This window comes from Bufo gargarizans, chromosome 3, assembly GCF_014858855.1.
Source record: "Bufo gargarizans isolate SCDJY-AF-19 chromosome 3, ASM1485885v1, whole genome shotgun sequence".
Lineage (NCBI taxonomy): Eukaryota > Metazoa > Chordata > Amphibia > Anura > Bufonidae > Bufo > Bufo gargarizans.
In genome coordinates this window covers 499,031,242-499,055,870 of record NC_058082.1, presented here as the reverse complement: position 1 = coordinate 499,055,870, position 24,629 = coordinate 499,031,242, and the positions used below count along the sequence as shown (strand labels likewise).

At 45.1% G+C, this 24,629-nt stretch overlaps 1 protein-coding gene across 1 annotated transcript in view; it reads right to left on the bottom strand.

The window, feature by feature from the left end:
- Positions 1 to 17,406, bottom strand: part of WDR81 (WD repeat domain 81) — a 69,400-nt gene extending 51,994 nt beyond the window's left edge. The window contains exons 1-4 of the mRNA XM_044283878.1: positions 17,133 to 17,406; positions 5,278 to 8,821; positions 3,606 to 3,713; positions 2,145 to 2,320 (exon numbers count right to left, since the gene is read on the bottom strand). Coding sequence (XP_044139813.1) covers positions 2,145 to 2,320; positions 3,606 to 3,713; positions 5,278 to 8,770 — 3,777 coding nt within the window. The 5' untranslated portion in view covers positions 8,771 to 8,821; positions 17,133 to 17,406. The remainder of the gene's footprint in view (positions 1 to 2,144; positions 2,321 to 3,605; positions 3,714 to 5,277; positions 8,822 to 17,132) is intronic.
- Positions 17,407 to 24,629: the final 7,223 nt, after the last annotated feature.

The following is a 24,629-nucleotide window of genomic DNA, read 5'->3' as shown; positions in this document are numbered from 1 at the left end:
CGTTTCGTTTTTGCGGATTCCGTATGCGGAACCATTCACTTCAATGGTTCCGCAAAAACAACAGAAGGTACTCCGTATGCCTTCCGTTTCCATATTTCCATTCGAAGATAGAACATGTCCTATTATTGCCCACAAATCACGTTCAGTGGCTCCATTCAAGTCAATGGTTCCGCAAAAAAAAAAAAAAAAAAAAAAAAAGGAATGCATCCGTATCAGTTCCGTTTTTGCGTAACCATCTATTGAAAATTTTACGCCCAGCCCAATTTTTTTGTACTTGCTGTTTAAACATTATTGTATGCTTCCGTTTCTATTCTGCAAAAATACGGATCCAAACAGAACGGCAAAACTGAACAGAAACACTACTGAAACAAAAGAAAAAGGAAAAATTGATCCATTAAAAACGGACTGCAAAATACTGAAAAAGCTGTAAGGTCGTGTGCAAGAGGTCTAACAGTACTCTGACTGTATAAGTCCAGACCGCCTCATATATCTGCAGTCTGGCTGCGCAGTCCAGACCGCCTCATATATCTGCAGTCTGGCTGCGCAGTCCAGACCGCCTCATATATCTGCAGTCTGGCTGCGCAGTCCAGACCGCCTCATATATCTGCAGTCTGGCTGCGCAGTCCAGACCGCCTCATATATCTGCAGTCTGGCTGCGCAGTCCAGACCGCCTCATATATCTGCAGTCTGGCTGCGCAGTCCAGACCGCCTCATATCTGCAGTCTGGCTGCGCAGTCCAGACCGCCTCATATATCTGCAGTCTGGCTGCGCAGTCCAGACCTTCTTTGCAATCTTTAGCTCTAATCACAGTGAGTCAAACAGTAATTAAAAGGGGATATCTCCCTTCAGCAAATGGCATTTATAAACTAGACAAAGTTAATACAAGGCACTTACTAATATATTGTGATTGCCCATATTGCCTTCTTTGCTGGCTTTATTCATTATTCCATCGCATTGTACACTGCTCCTAGCCAGGTGTTAAGGCCAACGCTACAGCACAGATACGAGGACTAGAGCTGCTGCACATGTGTGTCTATCTGAGCTCACAAAATCTGCCACATGTTAAAGGGCATCTGTCAACAGATTTGTACCTATGAAACTGGCTGACCTGTTACATGTGCACTTGGCAGCTGAAGGCATCTGTGTTGGTTTTAATATATGCTTCTATGAGCAACAGGAGTGTTGCCGTTACACCTGGAGGCTCAGCTCTCTCTGCAACTGCAGCGTCCTGTGCACTTTGATTAACAGGGCTAGTTGTGATCATGTTTTTACTGCCTAGCCCTGTCAATCATAATGCAGAGGGTGCGGCATGTGCAGAGAGAGCAGAGCCTCTAGGTGTAACAGCAACGCCCCCATTGCTCCTAGAGGCTCATTTGCACATATTAAAACTTCATTTTTCTCTGTATTGTGAGCACATATGAACATGGGACCAACACAGATGTCTTCAGCTGCCAAGTGCACATGTAAAAGGTCACCGGGTTTCATAGGGACAAATCTGCTGACAGATTCCCTTTAAGGCACCTTAGGACAATTCAAATAAAAGGATGACTAGTTGACCTTATGTTTAGACAATTTTCACCAAGAATGTTCCATGGAATGAAATCAGAGATGTAGCTTCCCCTATTCAAATACCCTATTAGGCCACATGGATCCCTACCCTTAGTGGGCCAGAGTGGAGAACCGCTATTGAACCAAGACATCAATGTAATGTGTCTGCTCACCCATTCATCCGAATGGCTTTATGTAAGAAAAGCCAACCCAACCTTCAAAATCAGCTGTTTGTTGGACGTGTGAGAAGCCAGATGGCTTTGTTCTGAAAAGGCGCTGTACTTGTGAAGGTCGAGCATCTAGAACAGGGATCAGCTACAAGAACAGCCAAGTACATTTTCATGCTGGAACCCCAAAAGGTAGCTGACCCCTGATCTAGAACCCCTGTTCCCATCTTCATTGTGCGTATGGTTTATTTCGGCAAGCAAGGCACAGGGCCAGGATCTGTTGCATGATGGAAGCCACAGATACCCGACAGTCCCTTACAACAAGGCACGTAGTATTTCATCATAATGTATCATATCTGATGGGGAAAATCTGCGACAGATGTGAACCGAGCCCATTGCACAGATAAATACAAGCAGATCACGACTTACCAGGTAGCTAATGTAAGGCAGATACTGATACGTTAGAAACGGCTCTCCATACAGGTGCGCCATGTGCATCAGACAGTCCAGCACTGGTTTGGACACCTGATCTCCACACACTGGTCTCTTGACATTAAGCGGGCTACTCTCCTCCATGGTAGAGAAAAACTGATGTCTCTGGTGACCTAGGTAAATTAGAGATGTTTTCACGCACCACTCTGACAAGATCTGCTCACTAAATGCACCATGGTGTACTCTTTATACCATTTTATGGTGAATGCATACTGCACAGCAGCGGGCCCTCGTTGAAAAGCAGCTGGAGAATCACAGATTGGAGACACGCATGATGTACACGTAATAAAATAAAGAGTATCCGATTAAAGTGGGTTATCCCATGAATCATTTTCACACCAAAAAGGTTGTTAATAGCAGTTTTTAAGTAATCTATCACAAAACATACCTTTTCTTGATCTTTTAGTTCTATTTTTCCCCATGGGTTGCTGCTAATCTGTCCTACTGAGGAAGGGTTCTAGACAAAATTAGTTACCTTCCCCCTCTGGCAGCTGGCAATATAGAGGGTTTATTTATGAAGCTGAAATACGCCTGAATTAGGTGCATTTTAAGTGCAGATTGCAATGCAACTAACCGTGTCTGCGACTTCTCCCTGCTCACGCCAGGTCTAAAAAAAGTGAGCGGGGAAGGGGCGGCATGCCAGTCTCATTAGCGATTTTCGATGCCTGTTTTAGGCATGGAAAAGGGTCAAAATTTAAGACAGCTCGAAAGCGGTCTTACATTTAGAAGCGAACGGGATACGCCAAAGTTACGAAGAGGCCGGCGCCTCTTCATAACTTCGGCACTCCACCGCCAGCGATGTGCCCCGTAGTCCTATCTTAGTAACCCTGCAGTACCGGTCTTCTGAGCTATACTGCCATGCTACTGTAGAGACTCAGCTTTCTGCCCTGCTTGTGAAGAGAGGACCACTACGCAGAGACCTGGCTATAGGGGGTTTCCTGAGTCTGTGTGACCACCAGAACTCAGCTCATTAGGTGGATGTGCACATTGTTATACACTTTGAACACCAGGTGGTGCCATACTATGCAAGTACATGTCATGGCTATCCACTGGATCATTTTTAATGAGTTTGATGCCTGGTCCCTCCAATCGTGGGATAACCCATTTAATTACATGGTGGACCCGGTATAGCTTTTGCATCAAGGTGACAGAGCGTCACCTTGGATTAGCAGGGTTACACAGACACCTACATGGTAGTGCCACGCAGCCTCATTGTACATACATAAAGACTATTTTATATCTACAACTAGAAGCACATGGTCAAAAAGGAGGCCAAATTTTGTGAAACTAACTCACGGAGAGACTATTCCTGTATTAGAGCAAGGGCAAGCATTTATTTTATCATCTATCATACAGCTTGTCACACAGCATCCAAAAAGACAAGAGGCAAACAATTACCAACATAACAGGACGTCAGCAACCTCAGCAAATTCCTTGCAATGCAGCGGGAGGTCACGGTAGGGCCCAACTTGGCCGACAGCCACCTCACCATTTTGCAGGCTGTATCTGCAACACAAGCATACCGTTTGATAAAACATACAGGAAACAAGCCTGACCTCCAGTGATAAAGGAAAAAATAAAATAAAAAAATGAACGTCAATGCTTATAAGATGGAGTACTGGGATATATTCATATATTTTGTACCCCATAGTAAAGATGCTGATGCATTACATTGCCCAGCAACTGTAGAAACCCGAAGGCTGAAACATTAAAACACTATCTTTGAATGCGCTTAACTACAGTATGTAGACAGGGAATGTAAAATGCATCTTCATTGTAAGGCATTAGTATGTTCTTGATAGTCTCATTTTTTCCTCAGTGTACAAAAAAAAACAGTTGGTAACATGAGCAAGCTGCTGTTGACGAACTGGTTATCATTAGTATGTGTCTAGTACAGTCAATGCACAATCGTATAGGGCTGTGGGCTGGAATGGTTCATTAAAGGGGTTCTGCAGTTTGTTTATACAGATGATCTATCCTCTGGATAGATCATCAGCATCTGATCGGCGGGAGTCCGACACCTGGGACCCCGCCGGTCAGCTGTTTGAGAAGGCAGCGGCGCTCCAGCAGCGCCGCGGCCTTCTCACTGTTTACCGCTGGCCCAGTAAAGTCACGACTAGTATCACTGGCCTGGGTGCGGCTAAGCTCTGTTCACTTGAATGGAGCTTAGCCACGCCCAGGCCAGTGATACTAGTCGTGACGTCACTGGGCCAGCGGTAAACAGTGGGAAGGCCGCGGCGCTGCTGGAGCGCCACTGCCTTCTCAAACAGCTGACCGGCGGGGGTCCCAGGTGTCGGACTCCCGCCGATCAGATGCTGATGATCTATCTAGAGGATAGAGCATCTGTATAAACAAACTGCAGAACCCCTTTAATACCTTTGTAACCTTAGTCAAGATCATTAAAGAGGTTCTCCAGGATAGGTCATCAATATGAGATAAGTGAGGATAGTCCCACTTCCAGCACACCCGCTAATCAGATGTTTGTTCACCGAAGCTCTCTTTACAGCTTAGGGCGAGTTCACATCACATCTTTCCCATCCATTTGACATATACGTTTGGGGGGTGGCGGAGATACAAAAATGCAACACTATTTTAACAACAGAACTCTATGGTGAACGGGTGCCACTGTATGCCGTCTGTCTGAGGCATCCATTTAACGTACACATTTTTTTATATACATAGACAGATGGGAAAAACGTGATGCGAGACCAGCTTTACCAAGCACAGTCCAGTCCATTGGATAGTGCCTGTGCTTGGTACTGTAGCTCAACCCCATGGAATGCGACTGAGGTGGACTTAGGCCACGTGACCGATAAACATGACGTCACATGGCCTAGGAAAAGGCTTAAGCACTCAAAGCACCATGGTCTCTTTATACAGCTGATGGATGAGGCTGCTGGGAGCTGAACTCTACCCCAATCAGATAGTGATTACATATCCTGAGGATAGGCCATCATTCTAAAACTCTTGCCTTGAGCACAAAGTGAGCTTGTCCTACTATATATCAACATTTCACCGTTATTTGATAAACGCCACTGATTTATACAGAATGAAGTCATTAACGTCTTACCTATCAAGATCTTCTGTTCTTTTTCCTTTGTCTGGTTGGTTAAATCAGGTTCATCTTCTTCAAGTTCTCTACTATCATTGGCCAGCACCGTCTCAGCAGAGGTATCGGTACTGACTGACAGGGTTAGCTCTGAAGGACCTGGGGAACATTCTCGCTCTTCCTCTTCTTCAGATTCCTCACTCTGCTTTAGATCTTGGCTGCTGTCTCCAGACTTCATACTACCTTTTTCTCTAATGGAATCATTATCTGTCACTTTCTCATCTCCAAGAGAAACTTCACTTGCGCTGCTTTTGTCACTTAAACGACCAAGGCTTAGAGATTCCGCTTCCTGTGGCTGAAGAGGATCACCAATATAAATGCCAGACTGAAAGTCCTCATTTTCTGCCAAATAAACCTGGTCATGAAAGCTGACTCCAGAAGTATAGTCCAAGAGTTCATGGGACGAGGAACTTCGATCTACACTATTGTGCCTGCCTTCAAATTCACATGAGACTGGGCTGTCACCACCACTTTCCTCATCCTCAGCAGCTCCCGACAGTAGCTTTCCTTCATCTCCAGAACTTTCCACACCAACAAGTATTTGCAGCACATGATTAAGGAGATTAGAAAGAAATGCTTGCAAGCCCAAACGTACTATTAGCTGGGCCACAAAGCAATCTGTGTAAAGGTAAAATCTTCCATGAAGATATGAAGGGTTTTCATATGCACCAATCAGTGGCTTCATGAGATACTTATTAGCATTTTTAGGTCCTAAAGCTTTGGCCACGGGCTCAAAAAGATACCAAGCTGTATATACAGCCGTGCTCTGTTCTGTCATCAAAGACAGGATAAAAGGAAGAATGATCTCTAAACCTTCAGGAGTGATATCACAAAGTATACCATCTATTTGCTGCCACAATTGGAACACAAGTTCCCGGCCTTGGCTGTCATCTTCTGTTCTTCTAGACTGATAGGTTAAAATAAATTTATGCAGGTTTGGAAAGTACTTAGGGAAAGGAATGGTGGAACAAAAAGGACTAAGGAGCTGTGAGGGACAGGGTGAAGGAAGACCATTTGAAATTGGGGGGAATTCAAAAAGTTTCCCTGGTTCCTCAATGTTCATACCACTGAAAAATACATCTGGCACGTGGATTTGCAACAAAGACTCTAGCATCTGTAAAAGAGGATTTGGAATCTCTTTGACATGGTGTCTGCACAGATTACGGACCAAAGAAAACCGTTCCCGCATTTGAGCTTTTGGTGCTGTAGTATGAATTTTTGGTGCAAAAATAATCTCTGCCATCATCACGCCCAGCGCTTGAATATCTCTCTCAAAAAAATCTAGCAGGCTCAGTGGAAGTTTCTTTTGAGACTCTTTCACAGGAAGAATGGTGCTATGCAAACCTTGAACTAAAAAGTTGTCCAGTTTTTCCAGTTCTTCTAGAGCCTGTATTGGGTTAAAACCTTCGGGAAGTGAGATTTTTCCACCATTTTCATCAGATACACCCTTATATTGTCTATTTGACTTAACTGGTGGGGCTCTGCTTTCACTTGAAAAGCTACCGACACTGCTGATTTGGAGGGAAGGTATAGCGGCAGGCTCACTATTCTTTCCTGCAGATCCTAAAGCATCTAGAGCTTCAGTCCCTTGTTCCAGATCTTCATCCACAGAGCTCCCTTTTTCACTAGTCCAATGGCTTTCACAAGCAGTGGCCTCTAGTAACAGATCACCAACATCTTTATTACATGCAGTCATCTCAATTATATTTTGTTTAGACGGGGCTATATTAGGGGCCTCATATAAGGAAAACCCAGGGCCCAGAAGTCGCTTAGGATGTGGTTGATCAAACAACTGTACAACCCCAAAGCATGTCAAGTTAGTATGATTATCCACAAGATGAAGACAAACATTTTTTTCTTTAACTGCATTCTTCCCTCTCAACTTGTACCCAAATGTTAGATCAATCCAATGGTGAAGATCCTGAGAAACATCCCTGCTTTCCAGAAGTGCTCGGTGAGCACGGATGAAGTCTTCATAGGAGCTGCACCAAGATGGGATGTCAAGATCAGGCATGTCTGGATGAATAGATTTGAATATTGTGGGATCTGTATAAAACTCTGGAATACATTCATCTGGTGTCCACCCTTGCATACGTTCCATACTTGCAGGGTATTCATTGGGCTCCCACTGAGACCTTACATGATTGCACAGCACTGCTTTTGGAGTCCTTCTGGCTTTATATACATAGTATGTGATATCAGATAGCACATCAGAGATATGATGAGGAACATGCAACTGGTCGGAACTGCCACCTCCAGCAACAAAGGCTTGCTTTGTCATCTCATATGTAAATTCCAGTTGTTTATCCCCTTTGTTGAGACGGAATTTCGATTTCTTCAGGTCTCGAAATTTGCCATTTTTGGTAGTAAAATCAACAACCCATGGTAAGACTGGATGATAATTAGGATCACCTTCTCTTCTTCCACCCAGTTTGTTCAGGTACATAAGGTAGTCAAAGTTACTAACTCTTCCGTGAATCCAGCCTATAACTAACTCTTTCAACTCACTGTTACATGAAGTGCAAAGTCGACTACATTTCACTTGGTCCACAACATCTTCTAAACTGTCCCTGCTGTCTAAAATGCTTTCAAACGGTGTCTCATAATCCATAAAGTTGGGTCTTAACTGACTGCAAAGTTTCTCATCAACAGCTACATTGCATAATGAGATAGCTCCACTGGATAGGCCTGCCTGGTGACAAGCTTTCATGGCCTGTAGGATATTATACAGAATGAAGAGAACTTTGGCATGGCTGTTTGCAAGTTTTGCTGGGCTAAAAGTGACGGCATCATACAATGAATACTGCACATAAGGTAAGATAATATAGATCATATCCGCTGACTCTATCAAAGCATCAGCTGGAACAATATTCGGACAAGAAGGAGATCCTAGAACAAAATTGGCACTTTCTTTAGCAGGAGAGACACTTGTGGATGATTTAGTTACGTGTATGAAGGAACAACCATAGACTTTTTGGAGAGACAGTTTTAGAGCATCTAGGGCCTGCATGCTTGGCACTTTAGTTACATTTTCATAGGGTTCTACATAAGTTCTGCAAGTTTTCTTCCACATATTCTTATAGTTCTGCTGAGCAACATTGTGCATAAACCTAATCAAAGACTCAGAGTCACCTCTTTGTCCTTGAAGGAAACCATTGTCTAAAGCCACAGTATAGGCTAGCTTTCTTTTCAGTAGTCCGTGGATCTCTATCCTTGTCCAGCCAATTGGTAACTTTTGTACAGATCTCTGCAAAAAAGTCTGTATTTCCACACAACTGAATCCCTCTGGCTTTGGACATTGCACCGGAACTGCTCTACGTTCCTTCAGGTTCAAAAGCCATTTCTGAGACACAAGGGCAACGACATGATTCTCCGACTCACAGGCGGCAAGCTGATTTCGGTCAATGCCAAGTTCTTTCTTAATAGACTTTACTAAGCACTCCATTTTGGCCATGATACTAGAGAGTGTGAAGTTGTAGACTTGTCACATTTTAGTATCTGCAGCCTACAAAATGAAACAAAAAGGTCTTTAAATACGGAGTATATGTTCTTCACTAAATAACAAGGCTTAGTATTATCAGTCATGTGCAACATATCACAAATGTCACATTGGAATTTCTGATAAAAAAGGATACTTCCTGCAATGGGGATGCATTCTGTGTAGATACTAGACAAGCAGAAAACATGTTTAAAGGGAACCTGTCACCTGGATTTTGTGTATAGAGCTGAGGACATGGGTTGCTAGATTGTCGCTAGCACATCCGCAATACCCAGTCCCCATAGCTCTGTGTGCTTTTATTGTGTAAAAAAAAAAAAAAAAAAAGCGATTTGATACATATGCAAAATAACATAAAAGAGTCATATCTTACTTGTGTGACCAGAGAAGAGTCATATTTTCAAGCTCTGACTCATCTCAGGTTAATTTGCATATGTATCAAATAGTTTTTTTATACACAATAAAAGCACACAGAGCTATGGGAACTGGGTATTGCGGATGTGCTAGCGGCCATCTAGCAACCCATGTCCTCTATACACAAAATCCCGGTGACAGGTTCCCTTTAAAACCTTAAGGCAGTCGGTGAGCACATGCAGGGCTACAAAATGACTCCCAATGCATAGTAGGGCACTTAGCAACATGTTCACAGATACCTTTGAGTCCCTTCATAGCGTTTTCCATCACAGAGAAAAAACGTATTTTGCTCAGTGAAGAAGAGGACATGAAGAGAACATGTGCCAAGTGCCCTATTATGAGTTGGGGGTAATTTGGTAGCCATAGATTCCCCTTTTACGTTACTAAAAAACATAGCCCCAGAGGTTGCACTACATTACAATGCTCCTCTTAGGCTACTTTCACACTAGCGTTTTTTTTGCGGATCCGGTTGTATTATGTCTTCTATAGCCATGACGGATCCGTCTTGAACACCACTGAAAGTCAATGGAGAACGGATCAGTTTTCTATTGTGCCAGATTGAGTCAGTGAAAACGGATCCGTCATCTCTGCGCCATTCACAGATCGCCTTCGCTGATGAAGGGCAGATAAAAAAAAAAGTTTAAGGCGTACCAATAAAGGGCTTGTCTCACTAAGATGACAGCTTATAGGGGAATATGGACAGCTTGGAGACGGGACCCACATCTATGGGCGTCAGAATGGAGGGGGGGGGGGGGGGGGGGGATTGCCACAAACCTCCTTATCTATTGCACAACGCCTTTAAGGGTCTCTGCATACAAGATTTTTCTCTGTAGTTTCTTTGTTCATTAAATAAATGCTTGCATGTTTTTCCATATGCAGTCTTTATGGCATTTTTTTTTTCTCTAAGGCTACTTTCACACTAGCGGCACAGACCTCCGGCAGGCTGTTCCGTCGGGTGAACAGCCTGTCGGATCCGTCCTGCCGCTAGTCACCGCGTGCCTCCGGACTACCACTCTGTCCCCATTGACTATAATAGGGACGGGGGCAGAGTTCTGGCGGAGGCACGGCAACACACGGCGAGAGGCTGCCTGAATAAAACTACGACATATCCGCCATTTATTCAGGCAGCCTCTCGCAGTGCTGGAACTCCACCCCCGTCCCTAGTATAGTCAATAGGGACGGAATGGCAAAAAAAAAAAAAAAAAAAGTTTACTTTTGTGTCTTGTCTTTCATATTTCCCACCATAAACTTTCAGCTAACAGCAAGCGTTTTTAATGCAAACAAGAACCAAATAAGTAAAAAAAAAAAAAAAAAAAACATTATAACGATAAAAGTACACATAAACACCATAAAAAAAAAATAAATAAAAAAAAACTACATGTAAATCCCCCCTTAGAGCAGTTTCACACAGGCGAGTCCGTTGCGGGAATCGTGCTCCCACAGCGTTATCATTATTTATAATACTATGTGCCTCTGCTGACCTTACTTCTACAGGATCAGAGTGACATAAAGCCGGCAGTGTGATCCTGTAGAAGGTCACACATGGAGCCATGGACTCGCTCATGTGAAACAGCCCGAAGGGGGGGACATTTACTAAGCATGTTATGCCAGAACTGTGGAGTCAAATGCGCCAAAAAGAATGGCATTTTGATTTGCGCCAAATATATCAATTGTTTTCTCCAACATTTTCACCATAAAGAATGCATCATGCCAGAAATTAGTTATAAAGGTTAAAGTGGGCGGGGCTACCAAATTGGTGCCGATTACGCCTCATTTATCATCTTCAGCAGCAGAAATTGCTCAAATTGTTGCGGACAATTAAACCAGCTTATGTGGTGGGGTTTTGTGCAAAAAGTCGCAGGCAATAAATAAATAAAAAACTCGTTGTGGGAACAATTGATAGGCAAGTATTAACCCCTTCAGGACCCTGCCATATTTCACCTTAAAGGGATTCTGTCACCTCCTTTTACGATTTTAAGCTGGCACCATCGCTATGTTGACTAAAGTAGCTTATTTCCAGGACTCTTTTTACTTTATTTCGTTTAGTAGTTTTGATGTAAAAGCGATTTTTATGTTATGCTAATTAGGGTCCAAGGTGCCCAGAGGGGCGTTTTTCTCACTCTCCGGTGCCCAGTGACGCCCCCCCTGCAGTGCCCAAGACAGCCTCCTGATAATCAAATAACCTCCCACAGCCCGGCAAACGGTTCCACCCCCTCCCCATGTCATAGTCTATCTTATAGAAATGCCCCGTCCTCCTTCCTGTCTGCGGCCAGAAAACTCGCGCAGGCGCAGTACCGCCTGCGCGATCATCAACCTCCTGAGGGCAACAGATCTCAGGTCACATCAATGGGCTCGGCGCATGCCCAGTGAGACTTTTGAGGCTGTTTCCCTTAGGAGGTTGATGATCGCGCAGGCGGTACTGCGCCTGCGCGAGTTTTCTGGCCGCAGACAGGAAGGAGGACGGGGCATTTCTATAAGATAGACTATGACGTGGGGAGGGGGCGGAACCGTTTGCCGGGCTGTGGGAGGTTATTTGATTATCAGGAGGCTGTCTTGGGCACTGCAGGGGGGCGTCACTGGGCACCGGAGAGTGAGAAAAACGCCCCTCTGGGCACCTTGGACCCTAATTAGCATAACATAAAAATCGCTTTTACATCAAAACTACTAAACGAAATAAAGTAAAAAGAAGAGTCCTGAAAATAAGCTACTTTAGTCAACATAGCGATGGTGCCAGCTTAAAATCGTAAAAGGAGGTGACAGAATCCCTTTAAGGTGAAATATGCAGGGTCCTGAAGGGGTTAATACTTGCCTATCAATTGTTACAAGGCTTAGAAGTTAAGAAGCAAATCTTGAAATTTTTCAGAAAATTTCCAAAAACCCACTTTTTAAAAAGGACCAGTTCAGGTCTGAAGTCACTTTCTAAGGCTTACATAATAGAAACCACCCAAAAATGACCCCATTTTAGAAACTCATTCAAAACTGATTTTACTAACTTTGGTAACCCTTTAGGTGTTCCACAAGAATTAAAGCAAAACGTAGATGAAATTTCAGAATTTCACTTTTTTGGCAGATTTTCCATTTTAATCAATTTTTTCCAGTAACAAAGCAAAGGTTAACAGCCAAATATTTATTGCCCCGATTCTGTAGTTTACAGAAACACCCCATATGTGATTGTAAACTGCTGTAGAGGCACACGGCATTGCACAGAAGGAAAGGAGCTCCATGTGGTTTTTGGAGAACAGATTTCACTGAGATAATGACCCTCTGATGCACCCCTAGAGTAGAAACTCCAAAAAGGTGACCCTATTTTGGAAACTACGGGATCAGGTGGCAGTTTTGTTGGTACTATTTTAGGGTATATATGATTTTTGGTTGTTTTAATATACAATTTTTGTGAGGCATGGTAACAGAAAATAGCTGTTGTGGCACCGTTTTTATTTCAGTTTTTTACAATGTTCATCTGACAGATTAGATCATGTAGTATTTTTATGGAGCAGGTTGTTACGGACGCGACAATACCAAATATCAGTCTTACATAAAGCATTTTTGAAAAAAAAAAAATTATAATTATATATATATATCTCTCTCTATCTTTAGTGTCTCCATATTCTGAAAGACATAGTTTTAATTTTTTTGGGCAATCGTCTTGGGTAGGGGGCTCATTTTTGGTGGGATGTGATGACGATTTGACTGTACTATTTTGGGGTGTATGTAACCTTTTGATCGCTTGGTATTGCACTTTTTGTGACGTAAGGTGATAAAAATGGCTTTTTTGACAGTTTTTATACAAAAATTTTGCGCTGTTTACCTGAGGGGTTAGATCATGTTATATTTTAATAGACCTGATTGTTACAGACACGGTGATACCTAATGTATACTTTGTTTTATTTTTTTCCACTTTTAACACAATAAAAGCATGTTTAAAAAAAATAATATATAAAATCATTCTGAGAGCCATATTTTTTTTTTTGCCCGATTATTTTAGGTATGAGCTCATTTTTTGCGGGAGGAGGTGATGGTTTGATTGGTACTATTTTGGGGGGCATACGCTTTTTTTGATCGCTTGGTGTTGCACTTTTTGTGATGTAAGATGACAAAAAAATTTTTGTTTTAGCACAGTTTTTATTTTTTCTGAGGGGGTGGATCATGTGGTATTTTTATAGAGCCGGTGGTTACAGACGCGGCAATACCCAATATGTCTGTTTTTCTTTCTTTATTTAGGGAAATTTTATCTCACAGGCTTCCGTAGAAGGCAAGCTCCGATGCCTATGGAAGGCATCAGGCTTGCCTTCTCTGCCATCGGGTCCCCGCCACTGCAGCGCGGGGAACCAATGGGGAAGCGGAGGGCACCTTTACCCTCCGCATGCTGCTGTCAGCTTTGACCGCGGAATACAAAAACAAAAAAAAACAAAAAAAAACAAAAAAAAACACACACATCCTGAGGTTTGAGACAAAAGTAGCAATTTACCACCGAAAATGTCACAAATATGCTTCAAAAGGTCGCAAGTGCGATCTGGCAGGGTTGGCTTAAATGGAGCTTGAAATGTCACAAATCGAGAGAATAGACGGATAATCAAGTTTATATTTAAAAAAAAAGTCTTATTTTAAAAGTGGAGTGCTCCTTTTGATATATCAGGTGAAACAAATCACCACTTTTGATTAGTAACGTTGGTGTAATTTGTGCCAAAAAAATACTATTATTAATACATGTCCCCCAGTGTTTCTGGAGAACTGACGCAATTGTTTATGTTTTTGGGCCAAAGCCAGAAGCTGATTGAGGAGGACAGGGAAATATAAAGGAAGGACTTCCGCTGGATCCACATTGGCTTCACACCAAAAAAAATGAATAAGGACTCATTCAGACGACCGTATACTGTCCGCAAAAATGCTGATTTTTTTTGTGTGGATTAGAGGCTGTCCTATTCACTTCTTTGGGGCACTTTTCTTCCATTCCACAGCTCAGCAAAACAAATGAAACATGTCCTATACTTGTCAGAGAAAATCAGAACATGGCCCCATTGAAGTCTATAGGTCAGCAAAAAAACAGAATGCAATCCGTTTTTTTTTGCGGACATGCTGAACTGTCCGCAAAAAAATAATAATTGATCCGTATTTTTGCAGACAGCATACGGCCGTCTGAACGAGCCCTAAGGCCTCAATCACATTTCCATTTTCCACAGACAGCATGCACAGGGCCGGCCTTTGGGGTGTGCGGGCTGTGCGGCCGCACAGGGCGCCATAGCAACAGGGGCACCGGGGCGGCCGACAGCTCGCAGTGTAATGGCGGCGGCTGGGCACAGGACAGCGATACAGATGCCTGCCTGTGCTGCGGTAGGGGAGGGAGAGGCGGGTCCCTTTCCCTTCCTCTGATAGGCTGCCGGCTTAGGCTACTTTCACACTAGCGTTCGTTGGTCCGCTCGTGAGCTCCGTTTGAAGGGGCTCACGAGCGGACCCGAACGCCTCCGTCCAGCCCTGATGCAGTCTGAATGGATGCGGATCCGCTCAGACTGCATCAGTCTGGCGGCGTTCAGCCTCCGCTCCGCTCGCCTCCGCACGGACAGGCGGACAGCTGAACGCTGCTTGCAGCGTTCGGGTGTCCGCCTGGCCGTGCGGAGGCGTGCGGATCCGTCCAGACTTACAATGTAAGTCAATGGGGACGGATCCGTTTGAAGATGCCACAATATGGCTCAATCTTCAGGCGGATCCGTCCCCCATTGAAAGTCTGGACGGATCCGTACGAGGCTATTTTCACACTTAGCTTTTATATGCTAAAATAATGCAGACGGATCCGATCGAATGCTAGTGTGAAAGTAGCCTTAGTGCCTGCAGCCTATCAGAGGCCGGCGCAGGCGGCGCGATGACGTCATCGCGCCGCCTGAGCCATACAGCGTGGGACACAGGCCAGAAGAGGCCTGCATCGCATCACTGACATGGAGGTAAGTATGTTTTTTTTATTTATTTTTTTATTACTTACAATACTTTTACTGGCGGGGGCTGTTTGTTATTACTGGCAAAGGGGGGCGCTGTTATTACTGGCAAAGGGGGGGGGCTGTTATTACTGGCAAAGGGGGGGGGGCTGTTATTACTGGCAAAGGGGGGGGGGCTGTTATTACTGGCAAAGGGGGGGGGCTGTTATTACTGGCAAAGGGGGGGGGCTGTTATTACTGGCAAAGGGGGGGGCTGTTATTACTGGCAAAGGGGGGGGGCTGTTATTACTGGCAAAGGGGGGGGGCTGTTATTACTGGCAAAGGGGGGGGGCTGTTATTACTGGCAAAGGGGGGGGCTGTTATTACTGGCAAAGGGGGGGCTGTTATTACTGGCAAAGGGGGGGGCTGTTATTACTGGCAAAGGGGGGGGCTGTTATTACTGGCAAAGGGGGGGGCTGTTATTACTGGCAAAGGGGGGGGCTGTTATTACTGGCAAAGGGGGGGGGCTGTTATTACTGGCAAAGGGGGGGGGCTGTTATTACTGGCAAAGGGGGGGGCTGTTATTACTGGCAAAGGGGGGGCTGTTATTACTGGCAAGGGGGGGGCTGTTATTACTGGCAAAGGGGGGGGGCTGTTATTACTGGGGACTGTTATTACTGGCACAGAGGGGCCCTTATTACTGGGGGCTGTTATTACTGGCACAGAGGGGCTCTTATTACTGGGGGCTGTTATTACTGGCACAGAGGGGCTCTTATTACTGGGGGCTGTTATTACTGGCACAGAGGGGCTCTTATTACTGGGGGCTGTTATTACTGGCACAGGGGGGGGGGCACTATAGGGGAATCTACTGAGGCCACAAAGAAGGGGTATTTTATATGGGCTCTCTGTACAGTACAATTTTATACTGGGACACATGGTGGGTACTATGGGGAAGGGGGGAGAGGAGTACTATGGGGTCATCTACGGGGGGCACTAAGAAGGGGTATTTTATACTTGCAAATTATGGGGGACACTGGGGCATTTAGTATCTACTGGAGCATTTTATACTGGTACATTATGGGGGCACTAGGAGGAAGGAGGGTGTGGCGCACTATGGGGTCATTTACTAGGGGCACTATATAGGGGTATTTTATACTGGCACATTATGGGGGCACTATGAGGACATTAGCTCAAATGGGGGCATTACAAGGGGGTATTTTTTGCACTGTCACATTATAAGGAGAATTATTACTACTGGGGGAGCATTATGGTGGGCTTTATTACTCCCCCATGGTATGACCCCCTAGTTGCAGCACCAGCCTCTCCCTGCTCTGCTATCCCTCTGCCCCTTCTCCAAATCCTTATTATGAAATCTTTCTCATTAGGATAAAACACCTCATCAGCTCCGCCGAGCCCCCGGCCAAAGTGTGGAAGTGGCGTCCGAGATCCCCAAGGGCCAAGCCAAGTAATTGTAAGTTTACATGTGAAATATGTTTGTTATACACATATAGCATACACTGTGCCACACAATTTTTATTTTTTTTGAGGGGGGGGGGGGGGGGGGGGCGCCACAACACCTAAGGCCGGTCCTGAGCACGCATACCAACTGTTTTAATGTGTCACCATTACAGTCAGCTGAGAGAGGGACAATGTGGGCACTACTGTGACAGGGCATAGTTACTGTGGAGGCAGCACGTGGGCATTAGTTCTGTGAAGGGGGCACATAAAAACGACAGGTATGTCCCGCTCTCAGCTGATTGGAATGGTAAAGCAGGAGGGCATCCGCTCCGACCACACACCAGTCTAGTAAATGACCTCCAGCATCATAGAACACAGCCCAGAACTTACCGCTACCGTTTGCTTCATGGCTTTTCTTCCTATAGAGAAGTGGATATGAAAACGCCTGAAAACCGCCAAGAGCTCCAGGGGGAAGCGTTTTTTAAAGGAAGCAAGTAAGTCATAGACAGCATTACATTACTTCTAGATGATGGGCCACTTACCTGCTGCAGAGCACAAGGAAGCCTCCGAGTAATCCCTTATCAGAGGACACCCATTAGAAGAGCGGTGCACTCCTCCCTACACAAGTGGCAGGTACCAGAGACAGCAGCCGGGCGTACACTGCACAGCTGAGCGGTGACAGCCCCAGCACTGCTACATGACACAGGCTCACCATCAGCGCTATCCCCGCACAGTCCTCTCTACGCCGCCCGCATCAGCGCTGCCAAACTGGGTCAGGTGAGATCAGGGAAGTCTGGGCTCAGCCATGTTGGATCAGCTGACACCGGTCATGTGACCCAGCGCCTCACTACAAGGAGGGAAGCGAGCGCCCGGGGGTGTGGGTCACGTGGTCGCCGGGCTTTATGAATGTCCTTAGTGTGTGTGACCGGGGCTCATGTGCTGCTGTCATTTTCCATTTCCCCACTCGTGACACTTCTACCACTGCGTCTCAATGGGAGGCAGTTTTATTTTCCTTAGTGGCAGAGTACATAAAAAGTGATCATTTTTTTATACCAGGTAACCTACCCCCCAACTTTTGAAAATTGCAAATTTTTTCACACTAGACCACGCCTCTAACTCCGCCCAAATCATATCTATACACACCCAGTCCCCTTAAAGGGGTTGTGTCACTTCAGCAAATGGCATTTATGATGTAGAGAAAGCTAAAACCAGGCACTTACTAATGTATGGGGATTACCCATATTGCTTCCTTTGCTGGCTGAAATCATTTTTCCATCACATTATACACTGCTCGTTTCTATGGTTACGACCGCCCCTGCAATCCAGTAGCATGGCTGTGCTGCCTATGTGCGGTCCCACTGTCCTGGTCACCAGAGAGGCTGGCATTTTTTACTATAGTGTGCAAGCACGACCACTGCTGCTGGATTGCAGGGTGGTCGTAACCATGGAAACGAGCAGTGTATAATGTGATAGAAAAATGAACCCAGCCAGCAAAGGAAACAATATGGATAATAACAGTACATTAGTAAGTGCCTTGTGTTAACTTTCTCTACATAAATGAGTGAGACAACCCCTTTAAGGCCCCTACATAGTAATTATTCCCCCTTTGTGCCAACACATAGTAGTAATGCCCACACTGGTGCCCCCTTCAAAGTAGTAATGCCCAGATGTGCCCCCTCCATAGTAGTTATGCCCAGATATGTGCCCCCTTCATAGGAAGTAAAAAAAAAAAACTGTAAATCCTCACCTGGTTCCTCCGATGATCGCAGCTCACCCGGCGATCCCCAGCAGGATACAGTCACACATTGCGCTGCTGTGTAGGAGGAGCACAGAGGCTGATTCCCGGCCTGCCCTTTCCTCCTACACCGCCAGCAGTGAGATGTCTGACTGCATCGTGCCACTGAGCTGAGGAGCGGACGGCTCCATGCTTCACCATTACAATCACCTGAGAGTGGGACATAACTTTCTGCGACCACTGAAATCCGGGACAGTCCTGCAGGATCCCAGGTGGTTGGGAGCTAAGCAGTTAATGTTTTTTAGTGGCCACCATGCAGACAGTTTCAGAAGCATTGCCGTCTATGGGGCTATTTTTAGGCTACATGCACACGACCGTTGTGTGCTTTGCGGTCCGCAAATCGCAGTTCCGCAAAACACAAATGGCGTCCGTGTGCGTTCCGCAATTTGCGGAACGGCACGGACAGCCATTAATATAACTGCCTATTCTTGTCCACAAAACGGACAAGAATAGGACAGGTTATATATTTTGTGCAGACCATGGAACGGTGCAACGGATGCGGACAGCACACGGATCTTTTGCGGCCCCATTGAAGTGAATGGGTCCGCATCCAAGCCGCAAAAAACTGCGGCTCGGATGCAGACCAAAACAACGGTCGTGTGCTTGAGGCCTTAACAGCCAGGGAATAAAGGATGTCTAAAAATAAGACATGTCCTGTGTTTAGACGGCAAGGCAGAGCCCATTAAAAAATCAATGGGCCCATTTTTAATGGCCGTTTAGAGAGACGTGACACCGACCATTTTTGTAATTTACTTTAATTACTGAACTCGTACATTTCTATGAGACAAATAGCTCTAAATTGGCCCATTTTGAGCCTTAGCAACGCTCCTCTGTCTTCTGTTTACATAACTGTGGAGACTTGCTCAACACTGACCGAGTTATGTAAACAGAAGACAAAGGAGCGCTGCTAAGGCTCAAAATGGGCCAATTTAGAGCTATTTTTCTCATAGAAATGTACGATTTCAGTAATTAAAGGAAACCCGTCACCAGGATTTTGTGCATAGAGCTGAGGACTTGGGCTGCTAGATGGCCGCTAGCACATCTGCAGTACCCAGTCCCCATAGCTCTGTGTGCTTTTATTGTGTTAAAAAAACGTTTTGATCGATATGCAAATTACCTGATATGTGTCCTGTTTCCGGAGATGAGTGCATTGAAATACCGGATCCGTCTCTCTGTTGTCATCTGGTATTATCTTTTTTTTTGCCTTTTTAACCACCTCCAGACCGCCTAACGCAGATGTGCGGTCCGGAGGCGGCAGCTCTGCGCAGAGTCACGCATATATGCGTCATCTCGCAAGAGCCGTGATTTCCTGTGAACGCGCGCACACAGGCGCGCGCGTTCACAGGAACGGAAGGTAAGCGAGTGGATCTCTAGCCTGCCAGCGGCGATCGCTCGCTGGCAGGCTGGAGATGTGATTTTTTTAACCCCTAACAGGTATATTAGACGCTGTTTTGATAACAGCGTCTAATATACCTGCTACCTGGTCCTCTGGTGGTCCCTTTTGTTTGGATCGACCACCAGAGGACACAGGTAGCTGTGTAAAGTACCAGAAAACACCACTACACTACACCCCCCCGTCACTTATTAACCCCTTATGAACCCCTGATCACCCATGATCACCCCCCCCCCCTGTCATTGATCACCCCCCTGTCATTGATCACCCCCCTGTCATTGATCACCCCCCTGTAAGGCTCCATTCAGACGTCGATATGATTTTTGCGGATCCACGGATACATGGATCGGATCCGCAAAACACATACGGACGTCTGAATGGAGCCTTACAGGGGGGTGATCAATGACAAGGGGGTGATCACGCATATAGACTTCCTGATCACTTCCCTGTCATTGATCACCCCCCTGTCATTGATCACCCCCCTGTAAGGCTCCATTCAGACGTCTGTATGATTTTTACGGATCCACGGATACATGGATCGGATCCGTAAAAAAAAAAAATACGGACGTCTGAATGGAGCCTTACAGGTGGGTGATCAATGACAAGGGGGTGATCACCCATATAGACTTCCTGATCACCCCCCTGTCATTGATCACCCCCCTGTAAGGCTCCATTCAGACGTCCGTATGATTTTTTACGGATCCACGGATACATGGATCGGATCCGCAAAACACATACGGACGTCTGAATGGAGTCCATGAAAGATTGAAATTTTTGTCCCAAGTTAGCGGAAAGGGAGACTTTGTGAGAAAATACCAAAAAAAATCAATTTCCGCTAACTTGTGCCAAAAGAAAAAAAATTCTAGGAACTCGCCATGCCCCTCACGGAATACCTTGGGGTGTCTTCTTTCCAAAATGGGGTCACATGTGGGGTATTTATACTGCCCTGGCATGTTAGGGGCCCGAAAGCGTGAGAAGAAGTCTGGGATCCAAATGTCTAAAAATGCCCTCCTAAAAGGAATTTGGGCCGCTTTGCGCATCTAGGCTGCAAAAAAGTGTCACACATGTGGTATCGCCGTACTCAGGAGAAGTTGGGGAATGTGTTTTGGGGTGTCATTTTACATATACCCATGCTGGGTGAGATAAATATCTTGGTCAAATGCCAACTTTGTATAAAAAAATTGGAAAAGTTGTCTTTTGCCAAGATATTTCTCTCACTCAGCATGGGTATATGTAAAAAGACACCCCAAAATACATTCCCCAACTTCTCCTGAGTACGGCGATACCACATGTGTGACACTTTTTTGCCGCCTAGGTGGGCAAAGGGGCACACATTCCAAAGAGCACCTTTAGGATTTCACAGGTCATTTTTTACACATTTTGATTTCAAACTACTTCTCACGCATATGGGCCCCTAGAATGCCAGGGCAGTATAACTACCCCACAAGTGACCCCATTTTGGAAAGAAGACACCCCAAGGTATTCCGTGAGGGGCATGGCGAGTTCCTAGATTATTTTTTTTTTGTCACAAGTTAGCGGAAAATTATGATTTTTATTTATATAGATTTTTTTCTAACAAAGTCTCATATGCCACTAACTTGTGACAAAAAATTTAAAAATTCTAGGAACTCGCCATGCCCCTCACGGAATACCTTGGGGTGTCTTCTTTCCAAAATGGGGTCACTTGTGGGGTAGTTATACTGCCCTGGCAATTTAGGGGCCCTAATGTGTGCGAAGTAGTTTGAAATCAAAATCTGTAAAAAATAACCGGTGAAATCCAAAAGGTGCTCTTTGGAATGTGTGCCCCTTTGCCCACCTAGGCTGCTGAAAAGTGTGACACATGTAGTATCGCCGTACTCAGGAGAAGTTGGGCAATGTGTTTTGGGGTGTCATTTTACATATACCCATGCTGGGTGAGATAAATATCTTGGTCAAATGCCAACTTTGTAAAAAATAAATGGGAAAAGTTGTCTTTTGCCAAGATATTTATCTCACCCAGCATGGGTATATGTAAAATGACACCCAAAAACACATTCCCCAACTTCTCCTGAGTACGGCGATACCAGATGTGTGACACTTTTTTGCAGCCTAGGTGGGCAAAGGGGCACACATTCCAAAGTGAATCTTTAGGATTTCACAGGTAATTTTTTACAGATTTTGATTGCAAACTTCTTCTCACACATCTGGGCCCCTAGAATGCCAGGGCAGTATAACTACCCCACAAGTGACCCCATTTTGGAAAGAAGACACCCCAAGGTATTTTGTGATGGGCATAGTGAGTTCATGGAAGTTTTTATTTTTTGTCACAAGTTAGTGGAATATGAGACTTTGGAAGAAAAAAAAAAAAAATCATCATTTTCCGCTAACTTAAAAAATAAAAAGTTCTATGAACTCACTATGCTCATCAGCGAATACCTTAGGGTGTCTACTTTCCGAAATGGGGTCATTTGTGAGGGTTTTCTACTGTCTGGGCATTGTAGAACCTCAGGAAACATGACAGGTGCTCAGAAAGCCAGAGCTGCTTCAAAAAGCGGAAATTCAAATTTTTGTACCATAGTTTGTAAACGCTATAACTTTTACCCAAACCATTTTTTTTGACCCAAACATTTTTTTATCAAAGACATGTAGAACAATAAATTTAGCGAAAAATGTATATATGGATGTCGTTTTTTTTTGCAAAATTTTACAGCTGAAAGTGAAAAATTTAATTTTTTTGCAAAAAAATCATTAAATTTCGATTAATAACAAAAAAGTAAAAATTTCAGCAGCAATAAAATACCACCAAATGAAAGCTCTATTAGTGAGAAGAAAAGGAGGTAAAATTCATTTGGGTGGTAAGTTGCATGACCGAGCAATAAACGGTGAAAGTAGTGTAGTGCCGAAGTGTAAAAAGTGCTCTGGTCATGAAGGGGGTTTCAGCTAGCGGGGTTGAAGTGGTTAAAGGTCAGACCGGAAAGCCGGATCCGTTTTGCCGGGACACTTAATGCCGGATCCGGAACTAATACACTTCAATGTAATTAATACTGGCAAGTGATCAGTATTTTCGGCCGGAGAGAGAACTGCAGCATGCTGCGGTATTTTCTTTGGCCAAAAAACGTAAGAGGGACTGAACTGATGCATTCTGAACGGATCGCTCTCCATTCAGAATGCATTAGGATAAAACTGATCAGTTCTTTTCCGGTATAGAGCCCCCTGTGACAGAACTCAATGGTGGAAAAGAGAAACGCTAGTGTGAAAGTACCCTTAGCAATAGGAACTGCAGGCAGGCATCCTGGCACAGGCAGTTTCAATGATGCAAACACTTTGTGACCTCCTGCGCTGTTCTACTGCATCCTAAGCTTCTGGCTTAGTATCCTATGAGAGTGGACGGGTCCCTGGGTTAGAAGAGCAGTGTTTGTTCCGGGAAATGCGGCCATCAGAGGGAGCTTGTTCCCAAGACCGATCACACACATGTGAGAGAGGCTAAAGCGACCTGCTGCTTCATTCCGGAGAAAGATTAGTAGTAATCCATATGCAAATGAGGAGTTAAATGGAACATGTCACATTGACCAAAGGGTTTTCCGAGATTGTAATACTGGTGCCCTATCCTCAGGATAGGTCATCAGTATCTGATGGATGGGAGTCGGACACCTGGGACCCCCACCGATCAGCTGTTTGAGAAGGCACCAGCACTCTTGTGAGCGCCGCAGCCTTCTCTGTGCTCACCAAGCACTGCGCCGTATATTGTACAGTGGCTGTGCTTTGTATTCACTTCTATGAGGCTGAGCTGCGCACGTGACTGATGAATGTGTCATCACTGGCCTAGGGAAAGCTGAGAGAAGGCTGCGGTGCTACTGCGAGTGCCACAGCCTTCTTGAACAGCTAATCGGTGGGGGTCCCGATTGTCGGACCTACTCCGAATAGTTACTGATGCGCTATCCCGAGGATAGGTAATCATTGTTAGAGTCTCGGAAAACTACTTTAAATCTCTGTTCTTTCTATAGTCGTGTCCATAAGCAGTCCTCCCTAGTGAATGAGAGCCTTCCCTGTGTGACAGTGGATACAGAGCCGGGGCCTGACCTGCTCCTTCTAGTTTGCAGGACCTTTTTTCCTGCAACGTACATGTATCGCCCTCCCAATTAAAGCCAAGCCTTGGTCGTTATCAGGTTAAGGGCTCATGCACATGGCCATGTGTGCATAACCGGATGTGAACCCATTCACTTAAATGTGTCCGCAATCCGGAATGTCGGTGCAGAACGGAGGCACGGAAGTACTACGGGGTGCTTCCATGGAGTTTCTGTCCATGCCTCCGCACTACAAAAAAGTATTGCATGCTTTACTTTTTTTGCGGTACGGACGGACCACAGACCCATTCAAGTTAAATGGGTCTGGATCCATCTGCGAAATCCACTTGGATGTTGCCCGCGCTTTGGAGACCGCAAATTGCGGTCCAGAATGCACAGAGCGGTCGATCAACAGCCGTGTGCATAAGGCCTAATAGTGATTTTCTGTCACAACCAGACAGCTGAGAAGCTCTGACAGAGGCCTTTCAGAACCTCCTCCTTGAGTTTCTGTGTTGTGGTATTCAGCTCCTCCTCTCGTCAGCCTCTCTCAGCTGTCATGTGTTGGACTAATTGCTTCCCTTTAAATTCTTCCCCAGAAGGCTTTTCTGGGCGGCTTATACTACTTCCTGGAGTGTGTGTGCACGCTGACTCTGTCCTCCTGTTTGCTTCAAAGCTAAGTGTTGTACCTTTATCTGTTATTATCTGTTTGCTGGATCCCAGGTGACCCTGACTCCCTCCGTATCTTGTGTAGGGAGCCGGTGGTCGTGTCCCCTCACTATTGTAGGGTGCTCAGGGCTTTATAGTCAAG